The sequence below is a fragment of the Falco rusticolus genome, chromosome 4 (genome assembly GCF_015220075.1).
Source record: "Falco rusticolus isolate bFalRus1 chromosome 4, bFalRus1.pri, whole genome shotgun sequence".
Lineage (NCBI taxonomy): Eukaryota > Metazoa > Chordata > Aves > Falconiformes > Falconidae > Falco > Falco rusticolus.
The window spans coordinates 38,126,120-38,149,808 of record NC_051190.1 but is presented as its reverse complement, the minus strand read 5'-3'; the positions used below and the strand labels follow the sequence as shown (position 1 = coordinate 38,149,808).

At 40.5% G+C, this 23,689-nt stretch overlaps 1 protein-coding gene across 6 annotated transcripts in view; it reads left to right on the top strand.

Annotated features, from left to right (window-relative positions):
* Positions 1 to 23,689, top strand: part of C4H16orf71 (chromosome 4 C16orf71 homolog) — a 95,740-nt gene that overhangs the window by 17,787 nt on the left and 54,264 nt on the right. For all 6 annotated transcript variants that reach the window (XR_005104053.1, XR_005104054.1, XM_037386622.1 and 3 more), the window contains 3 exons: positions 12,868 to 13,059; positions 15,766 to 15,921; positions 21,167 to 21,361. Coding sequence is in view for 4 of the 6 variants with exons in the window: in XM_037386622.1 (XP_037242519.1) it covers positions 12,868 to 13,059; positions 15,766 to 15,921; positions 21,167 to 21,361 (543 nt within the window). In the remaining 2 variants the exon portion in view is untranslated. The remainder of the gene's footprint in view (positions 1 to 12,867; positions 13,060 to 15,765; positions 15,922 to 21,166; positions 21,362 to 23,689) is intronic.

The window sequence follows — 23,689 nt, the reverse complement described above, 5'->3', positions numbered from 1 at the left end:
CAGAAATATTAATTATTAAAATTAAGAATGAAAAATGTATCAGCATCATCTATCAAATACAAGTAATTTGTAAGATTACTTGAAGTTCATCTTGACAGCAGTATTTCTTTAAATTAGAACAAGTTTTTCTTTTTTTTTTTTTCTTTTTTCCTTTGCTGCACATAGGAATACAGAAAAACTGGAATGTTTTGACATTTAAAACTAAAGAAGCTGTAATTTGGCAGCTGTGTCTTAGTGAAAATATCTAATATCTATATATAAACATGTATATTCAAAGAACAAGCCACAGCGTTTGACAGAGTAGCACACTTTCAAATTTGGTTTTTAAGTCCTTTGTTTTGGCAATGATAGATGTTCAGATCTGGAACACTTGTCATAGTTTCCAGAATTCCTCTGACCATTTATAATGTACATAAATAATTGAATTGAATAATAATCGGGAAAGTTTAGAAACTCTGCAATTACTGTAGCTGAGATGCTGGGAAAGAAATGCAAAATAAATTTATAAAGCTGCATTAGGGTTACATTAGACTTGTATAAGATTGAAAAGCAGTGAAATTCAGATTTAATACTCCTGTCTTTTTTTTTTTTTTTTTTCCCCCTCTTAACCTAGTTCAGTCAAATGCTGTACTTAGCTTCACTCTGTGGGAAGCACTAATATAACTGAGAATCAGATTTGGGAAGAACACTTTAAAAACAGTGCAGGTAACTTAGGAGAGTAAGAACTAACTTTCAGAGGTACTTAAAGCATCTAAAGAAGGGGCTGATATCCAGTTGTATTTTCCAGACATGCAGGTACCAAGTTACCCTGGAAATCAGCAGGTCCATCCTAAGAATTCTGCCTGTCAAGTCTGTGTCTTTAGGTGTCTGAATACTTTTGCAATCTAGCCACCTCTTATTTTTAAAAATGCGTGAACTAATCTGATTTTCTTATGATTTTTTTTTCCTGCTTCACTCCACCACCCAAACTTTCAGTGAAACTTAAGACTGGCGTGAGTTGAACTCTTCTGAAAATAGGACCCTTAACCACATTTTAACATTTGGCTCTATCAGAACTGGTTTGCGCATCTACAGTTCTGGTGAAAGCCAGCAGAGTGGTGATGTGATCTGTGCTGAAAGGTCAGGTTGAATTAGTAGTTTGGAGTAATGTGCATAGGGCTTGTTTCAGTATTTGAGCAGAGTAAGTGTTATTGACAAGGAAGACAGAGAAGGAATGCTGCACAGTATGTAAAACAGTTAAATGGAGGATGTAAAATTAAGTGGATTTGATCTGTCATTTCATTCATCTTGTGTATTATGATAGAGTAACTTAGTACTAATGTTGATTTCTGTATTACATTCCCATTAGAGGGATCCAGATAATAGCTGTTACTTTTGCCAAGCTCATATCTGAGTTTTATGTGGGGGAGCAGCACTAGCAGATTACTCTGTAAGGGAAGACAAGCCAGGAGCTGTGGGTGACAGCGAGGCGGGCAGGGGCAGAGACCTCACCACTGAGGAGAGCAGACTCACAGTACCCAAACACAAAAAGCAGAGCGGGTCTGTTGAGGATAACCAGTTGGCAAATCTGTGGTAATGAAGTAGGTCCAAGATCAAGGCCAGGAAGTCAAGTCAGGGACAGACAGGACTGGGTCCAGTGATGACAGTACGCAGGGTCAGCAGGCAGCCCAGTGATCGCCCAGGAAGTCTGTAGTGTTGAAGCAGGTCTGAGATCAAGCCACAAAGTCAGATCAGTGAAGGGCAGGGTTCAGATGCATGAGGTGAGGCCAGGCAGAGGTACAGCTGCAGTGCAGCTCAGTCAAGGACCAACGGCAAGTGTCCCAGCTGAAATGCAGCTCCCAAGCAAAGGGGGAAGGGCCTGGCAGAGGCTTCACACAGCTCTTTCCACTGCAGCCTCATCCTCAAGTTAAGATGCCTGAGCTTGCATTGGAACTGGCCTTGGAATACAGGCAGCTCAGCCGCTGCAGGGGGTTGTGTTCATGGCCCTGATACTTTACATCCAGCTATGGGATAATTTAACAGACAGAAAGTAGTATTTAGCTTTTATTAAGCTCTTTCATTACTGGAACAAAACAGGTGTTCTCAGTGGGGCTTCAGCTTGATTCTCTCTTTGCCTTTATCGTTTTATCGTGATATGGCAGAACAAGATAATGTAGTTTGAAAGTTATTAGGAATCCCCTTGTTACCAGTACCTTATGAACACTGTTTTATCTACCTTATACAGCTGAACTGTTTGGAAAATTAATGTGTTGATTCATACTGAGGCATCTAATTTTTCTTGGCTACACAATCACTTTGGCTAACCTTGTATTAGTAATTATATTGCCACCATCATCATCTTATAGCAGCTTAGCCTTACAGCTGGCTTACAAAACAAAAACATTCAGGCATGCAACCAAGTCATTCTAGCTGAACAAATATATTATGCAGGTACTTTCTTTTCCGTCTTGTAAACATAGACTCTATAACCTTTCTGTCAAAATTGGTAGGATTTTAATCTTAATACATGGTTGACTCAGCTTACTGATGTCAGGTAGAATTTTCAACCAAAAGATTTTCTGCTTGCATTCCCACAAAGCTAAAATTAACATTATGCTATGGTCAAAATCTTCCTTGCCCTTTTATGGCCTTATTCTTACTTTGATATCACTTCTATAAGAAAATCCCTGACAGAATTCCTGGGTCATACTTGCCATCAAGAGTATGCTGAAACACTCACTCTATGTTCAGTTCCTGTGATAGCTACCCTGGATTAGCACAGTATGACTGAAAGTAGAGATTGATTTCCAAAAGTTGTAGAAATATTTTTAGTTCAATTACTGGTCCCATATGGTTCTCCTTGTAGTAGATGCCTTGATCTACACAGTTGTCAGTGAAATGCTTTTGATGCTTTACCTGTCTTACTAAAATAGGTGCCTGTGTTTCCCATTACTGTTGTATGAGTGTCTTGATCTTTTTAAGGCAGTAGCACTGGCATCAGCGTTTGAAATTGCCTTTTTCTTACATCTTTCCTGAGCACAAAGGGTTGCTCAAGGACATTGGCTGTGTGTCCCAGGATCCTGACCTAACAGTTTCCCAGCTGGACCGCACTTGGGCATCTCACAAACTCCAGTGTAGAGCTGCTTACATGAATGCACTTAGGTGATGTCCTAAGCAATATCTAAAAAAATCTCCATTTTTATTGCTGTGCGGTAAAGGCATAAAGGAAAAGAACTGTAAGAAAGTGAAATTTACGTCTCAGTAGAAAGAATGTACAAAGGCCTGATCTACCAGTTATGAAAGGAAGAGGTTTTGGGCTAGTTCTGTACCAAACCAAGAAAAGCCAATTTATCTCCAGCAAAGTGGTGCAATATACATATTTGGAGAAGTCAAGGAAAACTGTAAAATCTCATTTCAGTTTTAATGATCTTGTGACACACTAACCGAATTTTTATATAGCTGTATTATTCTCAAACGATCTCATAAGTATAAATTGCCTTCTGACCAAATGCTTTCATTTACACTGAACCAAAGCAACTGTGTTTGCACCTGTGTGAATGTAATTGAACCCAGCGTTTAGCTCTTACTATTATTTTACTATATCTTAAAAAAAAAAGCCCATTAATTGTAAAAATTGCAAAATATTTCCTACACTAAATCTTTCTTCTGACATCAGAGCTGAATTTGGCTTGTGCTTCACTCTAGGTCACTCTCTTGGGCTGACTGCGGGGTTGTCACTAGCAGCGATGTGCCAAACAGCCAGCAGATGGCTCTTGAATATTTTTTTTTTTTTTTTTTCAAAAAATAGTGAGGTATTTAATGAGTTCCTGAAACAAGATTAAAATCTCTTGTACTTAATGAACCTGCTGCCTCAACTCAAGAAAGGCTTAAAAATAAACTAAGGCAATTAGAGTTGTAGTTAAATTTAGCATGCAAAAGCAGAAGGCCAAGGTTCCTGTTTGTACCACCAGTCCAGCATGCAGGATTCAGAATAGCATGGAGGTTCCCAAGAAAATGTTTTTCTAACATAGGCAACTGTTAGCTGGCACAGAGCCTGTATTTCTGGCCTCCATCTTCCCACTTGGTGCCAGTGAAAGCAAATGGGAGGGATTTGCTGGCACAGTACTTTATGCTTAGCTTGAGTTTAGCTGGTCTATGGTCTCCTTGGCTGGAGTCAGCACATTGAGGAGCTGAGGCTGCTGCTGTCTCTGCTGTGGCTCAGGATGGCACAGGTCTATCCTAAGGATTTGCCTTAATAGGCAAAGCAGAGTATCTAGGCCTTAGATGTCTTTGTAATAAACACCTTCCTTTACACAGGCAGTCTGCTTACTTGCTGTCTGTTTTCTGAGTAAGAGATGTTACGGAAGTGTGCACTTTGGCACTCTTAGGGCACAGATTAAAGCAAGTCTTTAATTAGTTCCTTTAAATTAAAGGAACTTTACAGACTGATGACTCTTCTCAGTAGTTCTGCTCATACAATGAGAGTAGTTAAAAAAAGACATACAGGAATCCTGCTTTGATAATCTGCTGTCTGCTTCAATAGGTTTCTCAGCCAAATTGCTGCATATATACTCAGGACCAGGGAATTCACCTTCTGTACTGAATGCAACAGGACCACCAAAAAGCCATAAGGAACCTTCCATTTAAGCTTCTGCATGGAGACCCAGTCTGATGGTTTCATAGGGGCTCCCATCTTTGCTGAATGCGCTTTCCAGCTATGGAACTAATTGTACAGTCAGGTCTTTACAAAGAAATGAGTGCATTCAGTGCCGTTTCTCTATCTGGAGTTAGAAATGGCCCCAGGAAAATGTGAAATATTTAATCCTTTATATTCCTTGGCATATCTTGGAAATGATTAAAATTAGTTTAGGCTTATTCTTGAATAAACTTATGCATGTTCTTGGCAGATGGGAACATTTGCTACTGTTGCTTAGAGGGAAGGTTAATATAAGTAAAAAGAATATAGTTTCCAGAATTACATGCATGAACTTACTGCCAGTAGAGGTCCTAAATACTCCTCCTTTCACATTAGCAGGGTGGTTCAGATTAAACTTGAAGAGAAAACAATAATGTAAAATGTCCATGGGGTAAATTCTATTTCTCATTTAGAAGATGGCATGAGGACAGAAAATAATTTCTGTACCTTTTGTCTCTTCAGGTCTTGCTCTTTGACAGGTCCTGTGTTTGTTGGCAGGAGTAGCAACTCTAAGTCTGCAATGTGTATGAACAAGTGCCAGTCACGTTTAATTATACAGAGAAATACTTTCTGCCATGAATCTCTCTCTTGGACTCAGGATAGAATTCACAGCTCCTGACCTTACTTCAGGGCTGTGATCAGTGATGCTATTTGTAGATGAAAGGAGGCTGAATGTGTCCCTCTGGTTTTCAAAGGGGATGTACAGGCTTGTTTGATACGGCCATGCTACTGTTAAAGAAGCTGTATAATGTAAACTGTGTTCCCAGTTTTTCTCATGCCTTCCTGTTTAGCACTGACTTAGGTTGGACTACAGTTCCAAATCTTGGCACACTGAGGAATAAGCTTGGTCACAACTTGTAAACACATTATTACACAATAATTATGGAAGCATTATTCTTAGTGGCAGGGAGTGGAATTCAAGGCTTTGTTTGAGATTATGGAGTGGAAGTATTGTGCAGTTATTTTTATTGTAAAAAAATAGAGCTCTGTCCAGCTCTGTGCCAAGCACCTGCAGTTCACAGAAGCTTCACCGGACATTGTAAGCACGTAGCAGTTCTCACAACCCCCCCATATTTACTGCCTTGGAGAATCCACAGGTCTGAAGGGTTATCTGCATAGTATTTTGCAGCTGGATGGAAGATCATAGAGCCTGTACGACTGGATGCAATCCATTTCTAAACTGGAAACTGATAGTTTGAAAAGCAAGTCACTTGAGTTCTTGGTAAAACTTCATGATAAAACAGCTGAGCATAGTTTGCTTACACCACCACCCCCCTTTTTTTTTTCCTTGGGGGATTTCCATACAGTATTAGAGGAAATACATGAAAAGATAAATAGAGACTAGGAAAAAAAAAATAAGGCTTTGTCCAAGTTAAGTATATGGTGAATCTCCTGGAGTTTCAGACTAGAGCCATTTCAATAGTATTTAAAGCCAGCTAGGAGCACATGCCAAATACCAGCCTAGATTTCAGATGACTGAGGACGAATTCCCTGCTCTATCACAGCATTTCAAAGTGACCGTGTACAATTTACTTCCCTGCTGTGGGTCTGGAAATCATGGCGCATTTTATTTGCAAGGCAGTTTGAAATCATTTGACGAACAATGCTATGGAAGATACAGATGCTACTGTTTGCATTTTGGAGACCACGATACTGTTTCAGGAGTGTAAAGAAAAGGAACAGAGATGAATTTTGGAAGATTCTTGATAGTCTTACACTCTTCATCTTCAGAGGGTTTTACAAGCTTTTGATAATTAATCCAGCTAGACGGAGCCTCAGATAAGGAAATACTATCCTCACGGTTTCACAGAGAAACACTCCATTCCAGAGCCAGGACTGAGGCACAAGTTCTTAATTCCCAGTCTTGTGCTCACATGAAACGCATAAGTAATTAAACTTCTTTTACTTATTTCAGCTGTTTCTTATTAACCAGGAGTATAAACTCATTAGAGGAGGAATTTTTTGTTACACGTGCTCAGAACACTAGCACAATGAGGCTAGGAATCCTTCTAAGCCTCTCTTAAGTGTTACTGTAGTGTAAACACCAATCATGGAAAAAGCACTTCTCATTTTTAATGATTATGCCTCAGAAAGAAAACAAAATCAAATAGGATTCAATGTTACTTTGGTTTAAATTTTAGTGCAGTTTTCAGAGCAGTTCTTTGTTTACCTGGGGAGTTGAGCCTTTGTCAGAAATTTTTTTCCATTTCTAAAGAGATTGTATGTACGACAGCTGCTTGTTAAAAGATATTTGTGCCGGTTACTTGAATGTTTTTTAGCTGCACTCAGACTTGTTGCTAAATGGCCTCAATGTACAGAGTTTTCTTGAACATATTTGAGTGAAAATACCCGTTTTCAAACACTTGGTTAGTTAACATGCTTCACAACCCTCTGAATATTCTGTGTTCCAATGAATATTGGAATTATTTTGGAATTGTTCCTTAGTCATCTGAAATCTAGGCTGGTATTTGACACATGCTCCCAGCTGGCTTTAAATACTAATTACAACATTTCATCTTCTAATGAAATAATTCAAGAGCAATTCCATCAAGAAAGTCATCATTGCTTTAACTGTGCTTGCCTATCAGTGCTGACTGATAGATACTCTTTTTTTTGTTCATAGTATACGGGGCTAGCAAACTCAGACTGACTAGAAAGACACCATCCAAAAAAGAACATTAGCTGGTTGTGTAAGACTTTCTAATAGTAATAATGTTTTGGGCCCAGGACAGGACAGAGCAGGAAGTCAGGGTATAAGACATGCTGCATATACGAGAGAGGCAAGTGTGGCCAGGGCAGTGCTGTGTGCTGACATTAGGAATGCTGGCAGGCCAAGTAGAAGTGAGCAGGTTAGGACAGGGAGTGCACCCTAGGGTACGAGATCCTTCTTCAGGAGAAAATGTTTGATGCTGTGGAGTTGTCTTTTTCACTGCAGATAGCAGAATAAAGGAATGTTGAATTTTGGGCCAAAAATATTTTCTGTGTGATCCTGAGTGAGCACAGTGTCTCTCTGCTAACATATTCTATGGGTCAGATCCTTGACTCTTACAGAAGAGGGGTAATGCATCTCTTTGATAGCACAGTATTCCCTTAATGCAGGCTAATGTAGAAGTGGCATAGAACAATGTAATTCACACTACATCACATCTCTTTGTTGTCTTCATTTGTGTTGAGAGGGATTATGGATAGGATGAAGAAGGATTTTTGCAGAGTACTGACAGGTTCTGAGCCAGAAATTGTAACTGATCCTAGCTATTATTAGCTGTCTGCCAGTATCTTGGGGACCATAAAGCTACTTTAAATTTCACTTGGGGTTGACCATGCTCAGCTGATAGCAATAAGAAAAAGTATACAAAGTGAATTTTGCTGTCTGTGATTCCTGTGCCAAGCAGAGCTCAGATCCTTTCTGTGCATCACATCTGAACTATACTCCTATATTGAGTAATTTCTGGTGATGAGCTGACATTTCTCTTTGACACTTGCCCTCTTTATGCTTCAGCAGAGGTACTGTCTAGGTTTAGCACACTCGTGCTGCCAGAGATGGAAAAGTAGTTTCTTCTGAATCAGGAGAGGTTATATTCTTCATGCCTAAGACTAAGGATAACTGTCCAGAACAAGAACTTTCAGCAAAGAAATTTTCTTTTATTTTTTTCAAACTTAAAACTCACATTAGAGAACTGTGAAGATCATAGCAAATGATGTTTCCATTATGCAGCTCTTTGAATTCCTGCAATCTTACTTTGGCAGAGTTATCTGCTTTGGAGGATCATAACTCCTCCATTTTAGCAATCTGAAGCTCAGTTCAGATCACAAAATTTCAGTAACATCTTGCCACCATCATATTTTTCAGATCCATAACCTCAGCACATTTGACACTCAGAAAGCTGTTGGTGCTATAGAGAGCGAATCTAGTACAAAAATGCATTAACAGAAAGACCATTCAGACCATTAACATCAGTTGTACTCTCCATTTTGTTATTATGTTACCTTCCTAATTACAGAATGTTCTGCCAGTTGCATGCAGGAAATGCAGATACTTTCCTGATTCTTACCCATTGCTCCCACTTTGCAATGATAAAGCAGTTCTTTGGATGGTTTCAGGGTTTATTCTACAATTTAATGTAGAATTTCAAATAATCTAACAGATGGCATTGTCATAATTTTTCTTTCCCCACAGAATGAAAATGAACAAACACTTGACATTTCCAATATGTCTTCATCTAATGCAAGAATTTTTAGAAGCCATGAAAGAGTGTTATCAGCTTCGCCTTGGACAGATTTGTTAGATATGTCCTAAGTATCTGCTCTCCTACATTAGCAACATGACTGCCTGGAGAATAGATACATAACTAATAATCAGCATGCTTGCATTTTGTAACATGAGCTATGTCTACAATGAAGCACAAACATGCAATGCTAGAGCTATTTCAGTGTAAGAGTATAGAATTTTCATTAAAGAAATTAGCTAGAGCTGCTAAAGTACCTAGAAATCAGCTCACATTTACAAATGTACAGCAGATGCATCGTTTGGCAAAAGATTTCTGCAGTCCCTAATTTGCCATTCATCAGGGATTGCCTCTTAAATCTGTGATCTGAGCTAGGGTGCAGATGACATAGAAGGATAAATTTAGACATGGCTGAAAACAATTATTTTGATTAAGCTTCCAGCCAATGAGAGTAAGATTCTTCCTATTCCTCCCCTTCCCCCTCACTCATCCCCTCCAGTAAAGGAGGAGGAGACTCTGTGAGTATAACTTATCTTCATTTTACACATAGGGGATGTTTTGATTTAGCTCTAGCTGCTGTAGCATCTGCTGAGTGTAGTAGAGAGTGGATTTTTTTGGTTGAATATGATACATTGCTTCAGTGTTATCATCAGTTTAGTTAGTATTGGCAAAAGTGTTAGAAGGGAAATATCAAAGTTTTATTTATCTGCAGGAGAGACTATATTGGAATTTTTTTTACAAAAAAGAGAGAGAGGGAGGAAAAAATAATGGTTTCTCCCTGACGTATTCTTTCACTAGGAGAAACCCTCAGACTGGGTGAGCTGATTCTGCTGGGAAATGCTCACTGCTGTCTTGGGTCTATATGGTAAAATGAACTTTGTGAATGTCCAGTATAGTGTGGTTCCCAAACAGCTGACAGCAACTGCTCTTGCTTGCTGTCAGCCTTGTACCCAGCTGGAAACCAGCAGCAAAGTTGTCACCTGGCCCTCTTGGCTTCTGAGCTGCTGCTTGGTCATTCCAGTTCTAACAGTTTTGATGATGTGTCCCAGTCTTTGGGCAACAGAGCTGTTTGTCTAACCTAGCATGCAGGTCTAGTAAAAGCAATGCACACTAGTCTTTTAAAAAATGTTAAGAAAAGCATCATTTAACCAATTTGAGTTATTTTATTAGAAAAAAATGTTAATCTTGGCTGACAAACTTATGTCTACTAAGCTTCAGCTTGCTGTGATCAGAAACAGCTGTTTTTTAGAAAAATAATAATATGGAGGTAAAATACCACTTTTTAATGATTGTATGGATGCCTTCACATTACACGTTTGTGGGGGGTTTTTTTTAATGAATAGTTGTTTCCTTTGGGGCTATGCCTCTGTGTGTAACTTCAATGCTGCTGTAGCTGAAGGCTAGAATATACGGGTGTCCTCAAGTTGTCTTGCAATTCCTTTTTCCTCATTTCTTTCTTTGGTGTGGATTTGGGAAGAGATTATTCCTTGGCTGCTCTGTGTGGTTTCTGTTTCTGCTTGCCCTGTTGTTATGTTAGAGTGGAGAAAGATGGCCAGAACTGGGGTGGAGGGTTGATTGGAAAATTGAGCTGAAGGGCCGTAAGTTGCCATATCGTAAACTGTAATTGCAAAATAAAATAGCAAGCACTTTGGAAATAGAAAATTTTATCTTATTTACTCTATGGTAATTGTTGGCATTTGACTACAATCAGCTGCAAGCCTGTCTGTGATTGACAGCACAAATCTAGCCAGAGCAACCAAAAATAGCCCAGCATCTGAGCAATTTTAGTCTTTTTATAATCTAATACTGTCACTAATAAAAGCTAGTGTAACATATAGGCAAATTAAGCTCTCTTCTTAGGTAAACTAGGGTAAATTGGGCAATGCTGTGGGAAGGCATACTCAGAAAGCACTGAACATATCTTACTTCAACAGTTCTTGCCCAGAATTAAATAGGACTAACTACTTTTTTGTTCATTAGCCTTAATCTGAAGTTAGTTAAGTTCTTCTACACCTAGATACTTGTTGGCGTAAGGAGGCTGGCAGAGGAAGGAGAGGGTAGGACCGACATTGATCAAAACCTCACTCATTCTCAGAGAGAGCCCTAATAAGTAAAATTCTTAGCTGATCTTGGTCAGAAAGCCTATTGAGCCCTCCTCTGCTGCTGGGCCAAGCAAATTTGGAATAGTTGGAAATGTCATGCTAAGCATTAGTAGATACTGTTTTAATCTTTAGCTCCTGAATTGCCTCCTATCATTGTTCTCCACACCCTTGTGGAGAGAGGAAGAAAGAATCATTTCTCTAATACAGGATGTAGAAGGTGGTCATTTTTTCCTGAAAGTCTGCGAGTTTCTTTTAAGGCCTCTTCATCAGAGAACTGCAGTGGTAGGGCCAAAGCCCTGTTGAATTCTGTTAGCTCCCCAGGACTACAATAACGTTAGTAGTGCAGTCTGCAGCATCAGAAACATTTGCATTACTGTTTTTCCTTTATTATTAATTGCAGTTTTTAGCTGGTACTTGTAGCCAATGCTGTGCCTGTGACGCATGTTTTGTCACCAAAACACTGGATGACACAATAGATCAGCTTGTAGCTTTTTATTAGTATCTTTTTTTGAAAACCATTTTAAGGAATTGTCTATTTTGAGGACAGGCACAAAAGTCAAGCTACATTAACTAGTCAAGCGGATTAGTCATTAAACACCTTGGTGGACATTTTAATTCAGAATTAAACTGTCTTTAATTGGATTTAGCTTACTTTGCTTCCAAAGTAAATTCAGGTAAATCAAATTAAGGCTAATTCAGTGTAAAGACATGGGCAGATATCCTCATTATGGGCTATGTGGAGCAACTGAAAACACAACTGCTTAGCTGCTGCTCAGCACTTTCCTGCTCCCATCATGTTTCTGTGGTGTTCCACAGCTCAGCTCACAGGAGGGTGTGCTTGCTAGTTTCATACTATGGTAGGCTATTTCAGATTAATTCTGCTCACCTTAATTAGCAGTTTAGTCTGTTGGCATTGATGTGTACAAGAAGTGCAGTCATGTTGTGCTTTGCTGACTGCAGTGGGGAGCATAGCCCTCGGGTGATGCTGTAACAAGTAGCTTGGAAAAGTGAACCCCATGAACAGCTCCAGCTATTTGCAAAATGAATGTGCATCCATGCCTGTAGAATATCCGCACTCAGGAGGCCTTAGGGAGGGCCCTGAGGGTCCTTATTAAGGATCATAACTGTTGACTGAGCAATACTCTTATGTATACTGGAGAATCTTTGCGATTTTGTGGACTAGCTTCTTAATTTACAAAAGAAATGCTGGGAGCAGCAAATTGAATATAGATAGGAATAGCAAGCCAGCTAATAATTACAGCTACAGCTACCACATCTTTGGAAGAATGAGAGGTCCCATGAACTAGAACCCCATGGTTCAAGCTTGGGGTTGTTTTTTTAAAGAACAGGTCTCTTAAAGGAGAGGGAGTTTGCATCCTAAATAACCAAGTATCAATACTGAAGAAGAGAAGAGAGATGAGTTGCCTTAAATGTAACATCATCTATGAGATACATAAGATGAAGCAGAAAATAATGAAAGTTTTGACACTTCTATCAGACTTGTTTTGAAGGCATTTCACTGATTAAAAATTTAAGAGTTGGCCAAAACACTGAATCTTAAAAAAATACAGAATAAATTTGATTGCATCGTGTCCAGCTGTGACCACGTAATCTTCCATTCACCAAGCAGTGTTTGACTAAATGAAGACCCAAGTTGACAGCTTTTCAAGAAAAACTGAAATGCTCAAGAAGTTGTCACTGATATAATGACCTAGCTTTTATGGCTCATGCTTCCTCTTTGATAAATGTTCGCTAGGTATTAATTGCCCCTCCTGTGATAGCAGTAAATGTAATTCATTCATGATGATGAATACAGTTCCAGTAATCCAAATGACTTCCATTTTCATACTTTTTTTTTTGACAGGAAGCCTCTTACTTGCCAGGTATTGACACATTGCCTAGACCACACAGTATGAAAAATGAGGTGCTGCTCATGACCGTTTGGCTGTCAAGTTGTGGCCAAGTAGTTACAGATCACTGTGGTGGGCAGGTATTGAACGCAGTGCCGAGAGCAGCCAACATCTACCAGGCCTTTGTGACATGGCTTCTCTCTTTGGTGAGTATGTGCAGTAATGGTGCACAAAAGAAGGTTCTGCATGATTAAGGCTGTGTTTTGCCCTCCAGTGAATATACAATCATTCTTGAAATCAGCTTCGAAACAGTGGCTGAACAAAGGGGAAATTGTGTTCTAATTCACCTTAAAGTCATTAAATAAAAATCTTGCTGAAATCGATGGAAGCTGGATTGTGCCTGTAGTTTAAGTACAGGGCACAGAAAGTAAAAAATATAGAGCCAGACTCTCCGTAGTCAAAAGTGACTACTGGAAACAGAGGGCTGTCTAAGTGTTATACTTTGGTCTTGGCAAAAAAGTGAATGGACACAGGTGCCTATTTCTTACCACTTGTTCTAATTAAGAACAGATTCTTTCTGATAGTCAAGAGGGTGGTAAACAAGTGGTGTCTGTTTCATCTTAATTGTCCTCTGGCTCACATATTTTTCTCCTCTAAAGAAACCACCTTTTCCTTACTCTTCTCATTCATCCCATATTAGCCTTTTCCTCTAGGGAAAACAGGCTATGTGTATTTTTCCTCCCAACCCTGCATGTTGGCCTCATTCTTTTCCCTGATTAAAGACATTGGCATACCAATACCGATCTATGCACTCAAGGTAGATTTCACCCTGAGTGGACAGCCTGCACAAGGCTTTTAAATTACTTAAACTCCACTTAAACAGTATTAATTGTTAATGATGTTCACACTTCCATTAAAACATTGCTGACATTCTTTAATATTAGTTCAGTGCTAATGAGAATTGCCACTTGAACAGTCCCAGAGTCTGAATCTTCCATTCAGAAACTAGTTAGTTCATGACCAGCTGCAGTGTGAACTTTCTTCCCTTGTGTTATCCCTTTTAAAAAAACCTGAGCTCAGACTTGCCACATCTTGCTCCAAGCTTGAAAGGGTACCTCAGCTTCCAGGGCTCAGTGTCACTCTACTGAGACTGTAGGGTCAAATGTTGTGAGGGACTATGTGCCCAAGAGAAACTGGGGTAAAATCCACCAGTTTTTCACAGAGGTTCTCAAACAGCTGTTAGATAGTAATGAAAAAGTCTGCTGCTTTTTTTTCTTTTTTTAATTAAAAGAAGTGTAAAGGATTAGGCATTTTTAGATCACATTCTCATCTGGTCATGATCTATGTAATTCTACTGATTCATTGAGTTCCTGGCTTGTGTAAATCAGCATATATTTATTGATTTCATTGGAGACATGCTGATTTCTACCAGTTGAAGCATGATCTTCCAGATGTGAGCATTCCCCAGTGGCAGAGCTGCTAAAGAATTTCCCATGTGAAACCAGTGTTCAAAGCAGTCAAGGACTTGGTAGTGCTATTTTGAGTGGTGTAGCTGACCTACGCAACAGTTTGAAAACCCACTCATGCCCTGTGTTGAGAACATATTTCTAAAGGCATTTATCTCACTGTAAACAGTTTTGGTTTATACATGCAGTAAATAGCAGAGCTGTTAATCCATCTAGAGATCACGGTGATGGTATAAACCATGAGAACGGGACTTAGTGGTTTCTATACTCACCAGAACCCTGGGAAGGAATGATAGTCCTGTATTTCAAACTTGTCTGTCTATTCACGTAGCGTGTGATCTGATTCAGGCACCTCTGCCTCAGGTGGCTGCTATTCCTTTCTCATGGCTTTGCTGGTTGCCTGTGTCTGACTTTCCCATAGCCTTCTGCCCTCATTCACCTGCTGCTCAGGTTTCAGGATGCTCTGCAGCACTACATTGTCTTCCTAGTCTGTTTTGGGTATCTTTCCTTCCTGTCTTTCTAGCCTGTAATAAAGTTTCTCATGTATCCTGTATGCTAAAGTGCATGATGTTTCAGCCTGACTTTGAGCAGCCTTATGACCCAATGAGTGGTCTGTCCTAAAAGGTGTCCAGTGTTCATCTTGGGCTTGGCAGAAGTTGCTTGTTACCCAGTGTTCATCTTGGGCTTGGCAGAAGTTGCTTGTTACCCAGTGTTCATCTTGGGCTTGGCAGAAGTTGCTTTTTACCCAGTGTTCATCTTGGGCTTGGCAGAAGTTGCTTTTTACCCTTCTTGGTTTGAATCAGTTATATATATTGGAAAACAGAATGTTTGCCTCCCACATGTATGCACACAAAAAAAATCCATCATAAAGAAATCACCTCAGGCTAAATACACTAAAAGGTGTATTCACTGGATAGTGATTGAGGGGGGCTTGGCTATTAGCAATCGCTAATAGGGAAAACAAAGGCTTATGAAGGAAGCCTGCACTAGGTCCTCAGAATGGCATCATCACTTAGCATTGGTTTTTGAACTGAGGTTGGATTGATCTCGTTATCATTAATAAAGGCAGCACATGGTGCCACTGTGACAAGAACATACAGTACAGCATTGACAGGGACTCTGTTCTTATTTCTTGCTAGACTAGGAACAGATGCATGTTCTTGCTTTCACATTGTGAAGCTGGTAGAAGTCAGAGCTTGCAAGTCCTCATTGAGAAAATAAATCCTATGGCTTATCAAAACCTACTTGTTATTCCTATTTAATTTGGTCTTTATTGATTTTTCTACTGGCTAAACTACAGCTAATCCACTAATCAAGCGGGAGTGCTCCCTGGATTATTGTACATTATGGAGCTCTACTCAAAAGCAACAGAGCAAAATAAGGGCTTATCCTCAGTCTCTAAATACAGCCATCTAAGAATGAAATTATGTTCAAATGAATTTACAGGTGTCTCCTGTGAAAATGAAAGATGGACCCAAAGCTCCGTTTCAGGTGGTAGGGCTGCAGCAGGCCTGGCGAGAGGATGGTTTGGCCCTATATGCCTGTCTAATGCCAGCAGATGAGTCTTCAGCCCAGGACAGCACCAAGATCAAGAAGATAAATGTGAGTAGCAGCATTTACACTTGCTAGTCATGCACAACAGCCCTAGGCAGTTACCACTAGTTTTTACTAAGGACCAGGCTTGGATATGTGAATTCAAGCTCAGATTTCAGCAAGCCAGGATAAAGCAGCAGAAGTGCTGCTCTAAATTAGAATGGGGGAACAGCCCAGTACTGTGGGAACCGAAAGGCTGCTTACAGTTAATTGCCAACTCAAGCTGTCCTCGGTTGTGCTGAATTTAAATTTATGTGCAGATGAGAAACCAGCTGTCTATGGTGTAGTGTTTTATCTCTACTGCTCATTAGCTGTTATTATATTTTTGATGGCTGTAAACCCATAGTGCAGAAATTTAACTGGATTCAGAGGAGACACATCTTTGGCATCTCTTTGTGGTTGTTGCCTCTTGTATTTTAATCATGTGAAGAGTGTGGCCCACGAGAGGGAGTATTGTCTTGCAATTTGTCTCCCAGGAGTTGGGGCCCGGAGGCAGGACCTGAGACTCCATTCCCTCAACTCTGGTAGACTACAGAGTCTTTGTTGTGCAGTAAAATGCCAACCTAAAAGGTCTAGCACACAAGCAGAAAATCTAGCGTATGTAGGTGGCACAGTGTAATGTAGGGCATGATAAGAACTTGTGTCCTGAAAACAGCAGAGCTATGAAACGACAGCTCTGGGCTCTAGTTTGTTGCCTCTGTCTTTTCACAGAGCTAATATGATACACATTGGTACCCTGAGCATCTTGGTCTGTTTTCATTTTTGGAGACAGTTTTTAGGTATTATTGCTACCCTTGCCTTCTATAAATACCTATCCTACCTATGCAGTACAGCTGACTCTTGCTGGAAAGTGTACCCAGGTATTTCTGGGGAGCAGTGACCCTTGTGTACCCCAAATTTTCTGTGGGACCCCTGCCTGAATAACTGTCCTGTTACCTTTGAGATGCTGGTTCTGCGCTCTGTTGATGCTGGGGAGTTTCCCTCAAGTGGCTCAAAGCAACACTTGTGGCTTTAGCAAGTTCATAGTGGATTTTCTACTCTTGTTTTTGCCTCTTCACCCCAGTAATGTTAACAGGAATGTGACAATAAATGTGCTTATTCTTGACGCTTCCTTTTTGTTGAACCGACCCCACAGGACCCAACAGCAGGTTGGCCCTTAGGGGGTCCCCCAGGTATCTGAGTCACACCTGCTGGACACACCATGTGAAGTTTAAATGGAAGAGGAGTTGTAAACACATTTTAAAAACACTCTTAAGCTTCCTCTACTCAGCTGCAGCAAACATTCTTCACTTGCAGCTGCTTGCCTGTGAGCAGGAAAGATTAAATTTCCCATGATGTATCATAAAGCCTGGAGTATGACAGCTGTGGCTGCAGTGCTTCTGCAAGTAAATGATTGATGCTGGCAACATTAGTAATGATTAAAACACTACCCAAAAACCCCCAAACTCAAACCAATAAGCAACCTTTCCATTAGTGTTTGAGCACTTGTCGGCAGAAGGAGCAGGGCTAATGAGACTAAGCAGCCTGCTAGACTGGACGAGGGCTTGATGTTGATTTCTGTCTAAGGTGACTGAATTCAAGATATTTGCTCTATGGAGCAAAGAAAGCGGCAGAACAGCCTGACCTGCCTTCTGTCCACTTGCCTTGTTGCTCTCTGCTGATTTCAGCTGAGGGATTGGCCAGAGCATCGAAATTACTGAGCACTGAGTATGCCTCAAGTATGTACCCAGTGTTATGGAACTGTATGAACTTTTGACGCCATGGGCAGAGGCTGCTCTGAACGTTTGATTGGAGCTGGAAAGGGTTGCATCAGAAGTTGGTGGAACAAGCCATACAGAGTTTCCAGTCCATGTATAAATTGTATATGCTCTTCTTATGCCTCATTTACAGTTACTGATGCTGCTGTTGAGTTCAGCTAGCATGTTCAGTGAAACATACAAGGCATTTGAACAGTGTTCCTCAAAGCAAGACTGTATAACTGAGGTTTCCTCTCATTAGAGGCTCTACCTTATGTCTTTGTGGTAACAATGACTTTTGTCAATTTTGCTTTCCTGAGGCGTTTGAAAGCTGCTGCTGTCTCCAATGGAGATCTAAGCTGATAGGAAGTTTTTCAGAAATGCCAGCCACAGCAGAGACAAGAAAAACAACAGCAACTAGTCATACCTCCACATTCTTTCCCTTGAGCAGCTTTAACTGCAGCTGGAAAGAAATGTGGTAGAATTTACTCTTCACACTTCAGTTTCTCGCTGTAGTGTTAATGTATAGGGTTTTTAGTGGTTGAATCAGATAACAAAATTCTGCTGTGGTGCTTAATGGTTCTTGTTCCAGTTCTCTCCCGTGGGCACAAAGAGAACCACTTCTCAGGGCCTACCTGCAAAATGTGACTGGGTTTCCTGGCATTTTTGTTGCATATATTTGCTATAAAAATGTAGGGATATCTTAGTTATTTTTTTGAATTATATAAAAAAGACATACAAAACAGTATAAGTGTTAACCAGAAGCATTATGACAAATGGATATTTTAGTGTTCTTAACATGTAGAGTCCAGAGTCCATTTTCAGTGCCAAAGATGTGTATGTAGAAGGTTGCACCACACAATAGGTACAGATTTGCACCTGCTTGATGCTAAGAGGGAAATGCCGGTCTTTCGCTGTGTATCTGTACTTGTATCTCATAACAGCAGCAAAATGACAATTGTCCATGGATTTTCTTCAGATGGTAAGATGAGTATTCTTACAGCAGACATGGGATTACTAGTCTAAGAGCCTAAGGGTCTATCTGTATGAGCAAGGCCAGCTTGCTCCCCTGTTAATTGCCAGCCCTGGTGTGATTGAACATGCTGAGTGTGTTTTTCAGTCTCATTGGCTTTGACGTTATTTGATCCTGTGCCTTGTTGCCTGCTGTAGGGTCACACCTCTAATGATGGGGTACAGTTCATCACCAAGATCTGGATTAAGGCAACCTGCTAGTTTCATGTTACTGTGGGTTGTTGCTGGGTTTTTTTTGTTTTAGTTTGTGGGGCTTTTTTACCCCATTTATTATTAACTGGAGCTGAGCTATATTCTAGACCTCTAAGCCATCAACTTTTTATTTACTGGCTGCTTCACTGTCATCTGTGTCTTAATTTTTGTCACATTTTATTTCTCCATCCCAAGTTTTAATGGTTATGAGCACAGATACAAGGGTGGTTTTTCAAGGCAAAAGCTCCTGTTCTTAGCAGACCAATAAACATTTTGGCTTACTCAACTAGGATGGCATCTATTCCTGTATCAGGTGGTTCTGCTATGTTTCCTCCCATTTTTGTCAGTTTCTTTGGGGTTTAGTGTTTTTTTTTACTTCTGTCCTCCAACTGATAGAAGTGAGGCAAATTTGAACATCCCTGCATGGTTTTGGTTTCATGACTTGTTGTCAGAACAAATGCTTATACACTCACCTCTTGTAATTCTTGCATGCTGATAGACGAGCTGCAGTTATAAGCATGTCGGAAGGGAATTAGATTTGTACAGCATATGCTTTCTAAGAAGCTACTAAGCATTCCCAATTAGGCACACTACCACTGTACAGAGCAACGTGGCTCTTGTCGGTACGCTTCGATCGCTTAACAGTTCTGTGGTGGCTCAGAAGTGCTTGCAATCTATGTCATTAGATTTGGGGCTTTTTTTCAGACATTTCCTGCTTTAGCTCTGCTTTCTGCATGCAGTAATAGCTGGTGTAGAGAAGATGCTTTGCATAATTGTTGATTCTGTTAATTTCTAATTGGGCCTCACTGAGGTCACCAATTTTGTTCTCTGAAAGGCCTGGTGGTTAAGAACCAACTAGGAAGAACAGAGGGGCTTAGAGGGGAGCTTAAATGATGGACAACTGTAATCTAGCAGCGCAGTATTCAGTATTAATGTATCAATATTAATATTAGTCTCCATCTTAAAAAATCTTGAAGTAAGAATTTTCATTTATATCCCCCTATCAAAGCCTTTAAAAATTAACGTTCCATTGTATTGAGCTGTTTCATGGTCCTGTTTATGGCATTGTCTCCCTCTTTGTGTGGTATGTAATCTGCTTTGGAGTAATGTTTCTGGGCAGACAGATGTCATAAGCCAGTGTCTTGGTTTAACTCCAGCCGGCAACTAAGCACCACCCAGCTGCTAGCTCGCTCCCCCCTTGGTGGGATCGGGCAGAGAATCAGAAGAATGAAGTGTGAAAACTTGTGGGTTGAGATGAAGACAGTTCCATAGGTAAAACAAAAGTTGCACACACAAGCAAAGCCGAACAAGGAATTTGTTCACTACTTCCCATCAGCAGGCAGGTGCTCAGCCATCTCCAGGAAAGCAGGGCTCCATCACGCATAAGAATTACTTGGGAACACAAACGCTATCACTCCGAACATCCCCCAGTTTATATCAGCGTGATGTCCTGTGGTATGGAATATTGCTTTGGCTTGTTTGGGTCAGCTGTCCTGGCTGTGTCCCCTCCCAATTTGTTGTGCCTCTCCAGCCTTCTTGCTGGCAAGGCCTAAGAAGCTGAAAAGTCTTTGACTTAGTATAAACATGACTTAGTAACAACTGAAAACACCAGTGTGCTACAGCATTGTTCTTGCCAAATCCAAAACACGGCACTGCACCAGCTACTAAAATTATGTCTCTCTCAGCCAAGACCAGGACAGCCAGCTGTTTTATACCAGTGTCTTGCAACCAACTGAAGACTGCTATTAACTTGCCAGACATCACCTCTGGTAGAGTTTTATAGATGAGCAGTCTGAGCTTGTCGAGAGCTCTGCTGAAAGGGCAATGCTGCGTTCACTAAGGGCAGTTTGAGTCAAGTCTGTGTGGAGGTATGTCCCTAGGTCCAAGGGGTTAGCCCTTCCACGCAGCTGATGGGCCTAACTGACTGTTGCAGACAGTGTCTGCTCTTGAGTTCCATCTGCTGGGTCAGGACCCCCAGTGGTGTTAGGACCTTCAGTTCTGTCTTTGGGCATGGGAATAGGAAATTTGTGGGATCATACTGGGATGGTGGGAGGACTGTGGTTTCTGTGGGTGAGGGAAGGTTGTGGGGGTGCAGGGTGTGATGGTTTGGGAGGCTGACTGTGTTACATTAGGGATTTGGTTTGGAGAACCTGAAGTGCATCTGTATGGCAGATGCACAAAGCATGAGGCTGGGATGGTTGCAGACAGAGAAAAAGCTGCTAAAGGTGTGTGGTACAGAACAAAAAAGTTCCTGAGGCCATCATCAGTGCTTTTTAACCATTGACTCTTTGCAGGCTAAAGAAGATCTACAAGGAACATCCATTTTCTACCAGAAGGTTTCTGCATTTCTAGCCTGTACGTGGCTTACAGATGTTACCTGGTGGAGGGCAGAACTGGCCAATCATTTCCAAAACCAGCTGTATCCACTTCTTCCTGAAATTCCCTCTGTCCTGCTCAGTTACATCACTGCTGTTAATCCTGATCCTCAGGTACTGTACAGAAGTACTTGGACTTCTGGTATTTTTTTTCTCAGATCTAGTAAAAGTTGTTGTTCTTCCAATGTTAACAGGTGTTCTCATTTGCTTTAGCTCAAGGTTTAAACAGAGTTGGAAAACAAATGCTTCTAAGCCATGAATAAATTTCCACTGAAATGTGTGAGATTGCAAGAACATAGCATCTCTTAAAATCAAGTGCTTAAAATCATTTGCCTACCTAGAGATGTCTGCAAGAAGATTCACCTCGTACTGTCTATAAGTAGAATGATAATTAACTTTTTCACTTCTGTCAGATTGGCAAGTGCTCCATAACACACATTCAATGTTGCAAGAATTCATTATACTTATTGGGGGAGTTTATTCCTTGAGGGCATCCAGCATTGTTTTTAGGCCTTGAACAGCCTATCCTACCTTAGTGTAAATATTTAGACCAGGTTTTCAAAGAAGCCCATAATATGACCTGATCTACATACCTTTTGAGGGAACATTCTACTTCTTTCCAATGACATCACCAGCCTTTGGACAGTCATGGTCTTTTCCCAATATTTGTAAATCAACAAAAACCTTGGAGACAGAATTCCAGGGAATGGTAAAGACTGCAATTCTGCTTGACAATGAAGTTTAGTTCTGAAAATAATGTAGCATGAGAATTTTCTGCAATTTCAACCAGATTTGAGGATTACTATTACTCTGTGAGAATCAGTGCCATGAAAGCTGAAGGGCTTAGCAGTGCGCTTAGCAATTTGCCTAAAGGTTTATCCAACTTCTGTGGAGGAAAAGGAGCCTTAATGTTGTTGATTTGCAGTCACTGTAGCTTTCAAGTAGAAGCAAGTGCTATAAAGCAGTCTGACGCACTTGTAGAAGATAAATCTGCTGTATGCTTTTAAGGCATAAAATAAGACATCATTTAAAACAATCAGGGCTTTTATGCAAATCTCTTATTAGAGGAATTATAAATCATTAGAAATTGAACAGCAAGACAGCAGGCATTTTCTAGGCGTGGATCTTTGCCTTGATGCCGTAGAAAAAAACTGAAGTCGATTTAAAGGCCACAAGCTCTTCCTAAATTCAAATGCTCTGTGCCACCCAGGTTCCCAGGACTGAATTACACCGAGACCACTATGCATCATGGCTTTTTTGATAGATGTATCTTGTGGTTAAACAGAAAGGCTGATTTCTCAAAGCAGGGCTCAATGAGCCAGACTCTCAGCGGGCAGCAGCTAACCCTGTTGTGTGCCCTGGAGCTTTACAAAGTGGTACCAACTGAGAATGTTCCCAGTGTCATTAAAATACGATGAAGAAATGCTGCATAGAAAATTCAATATCATATTCTTTTAACTTTGTTGGCTTGAAAATTTTGTACAAGGCCAGTGATCCATGCTTGCTTTTCATATATTTATGTTTATTTTGAGATGGTGTATACAAAACTAAGTAGACCAAAGAGCCTGCTGCTACATGTTGGAACAGCATGCGGTGAATACTGATACTTTTTTTTGCTCCAGGTAGCTTACAGTCTGAGACAAAAATCATGTCAGGTTGATGAAACAAATGGGTAGGAGTGGAGAGAGAGAACACATCAGGTAAAATTGCTGCCTGCTTGTGTACTGACTAGCTCTGTGTATGGTTTTACAAGCAATTGTTAGCCATAATTGTAATAACCTCTAAGCACATTGTTAGTGCACGAGCCAATGTCTTGTTTTCAGTCTATCGGTCTAGCGTTTGTTCAGTCTGTCCCAGACCCCAAACAGATTGTTTTTCTCTTGCTATTTTTCTTTGAGGCTTTCTTATTAATGCTATGCATACAGTCTATTAACTTGCAGTAATTCGTTTCTGATACAAAGAGTAAACTCACAATGTAGTCATTAAAACCCCAGGTTATGTTAGGAGTGACATAATCCCCATGGAAGTTATTAACTGCAATGTCCCTTGTCAGCAAAAAGATTTCTTCATTTTAGCATAAAATAAAAGTACTTTGTCCTGTTAAGCCTTGAGATGCAAACATTAATCTTAGGGATGCAGGCAGTTCATGTAGCCAGTGCTGGTGGTGCTTTTCCTCTGCCTGTTTGCTTCAGTAAGGCAGACTGGATTTTGCTGGCTCTCTCAGGCACTGGGCCATCTGCCCAAAGGGTGCAGCCCCTAACACGCACCATCTTTCTGGTCACCTTCAGAGCATCTCCTTGAACTCCAACTTATACAGGTGCCTGCCGTGACAGAGGTGTCAGGGCATAGTAGTATTGGATGGGCGGTTGTGGCAGTGAGGTTTCAAGGAAGAAGAGGAACCTCCACTTCTAAGTCAAGGCAAATGAGATTATTTTTTTCTTT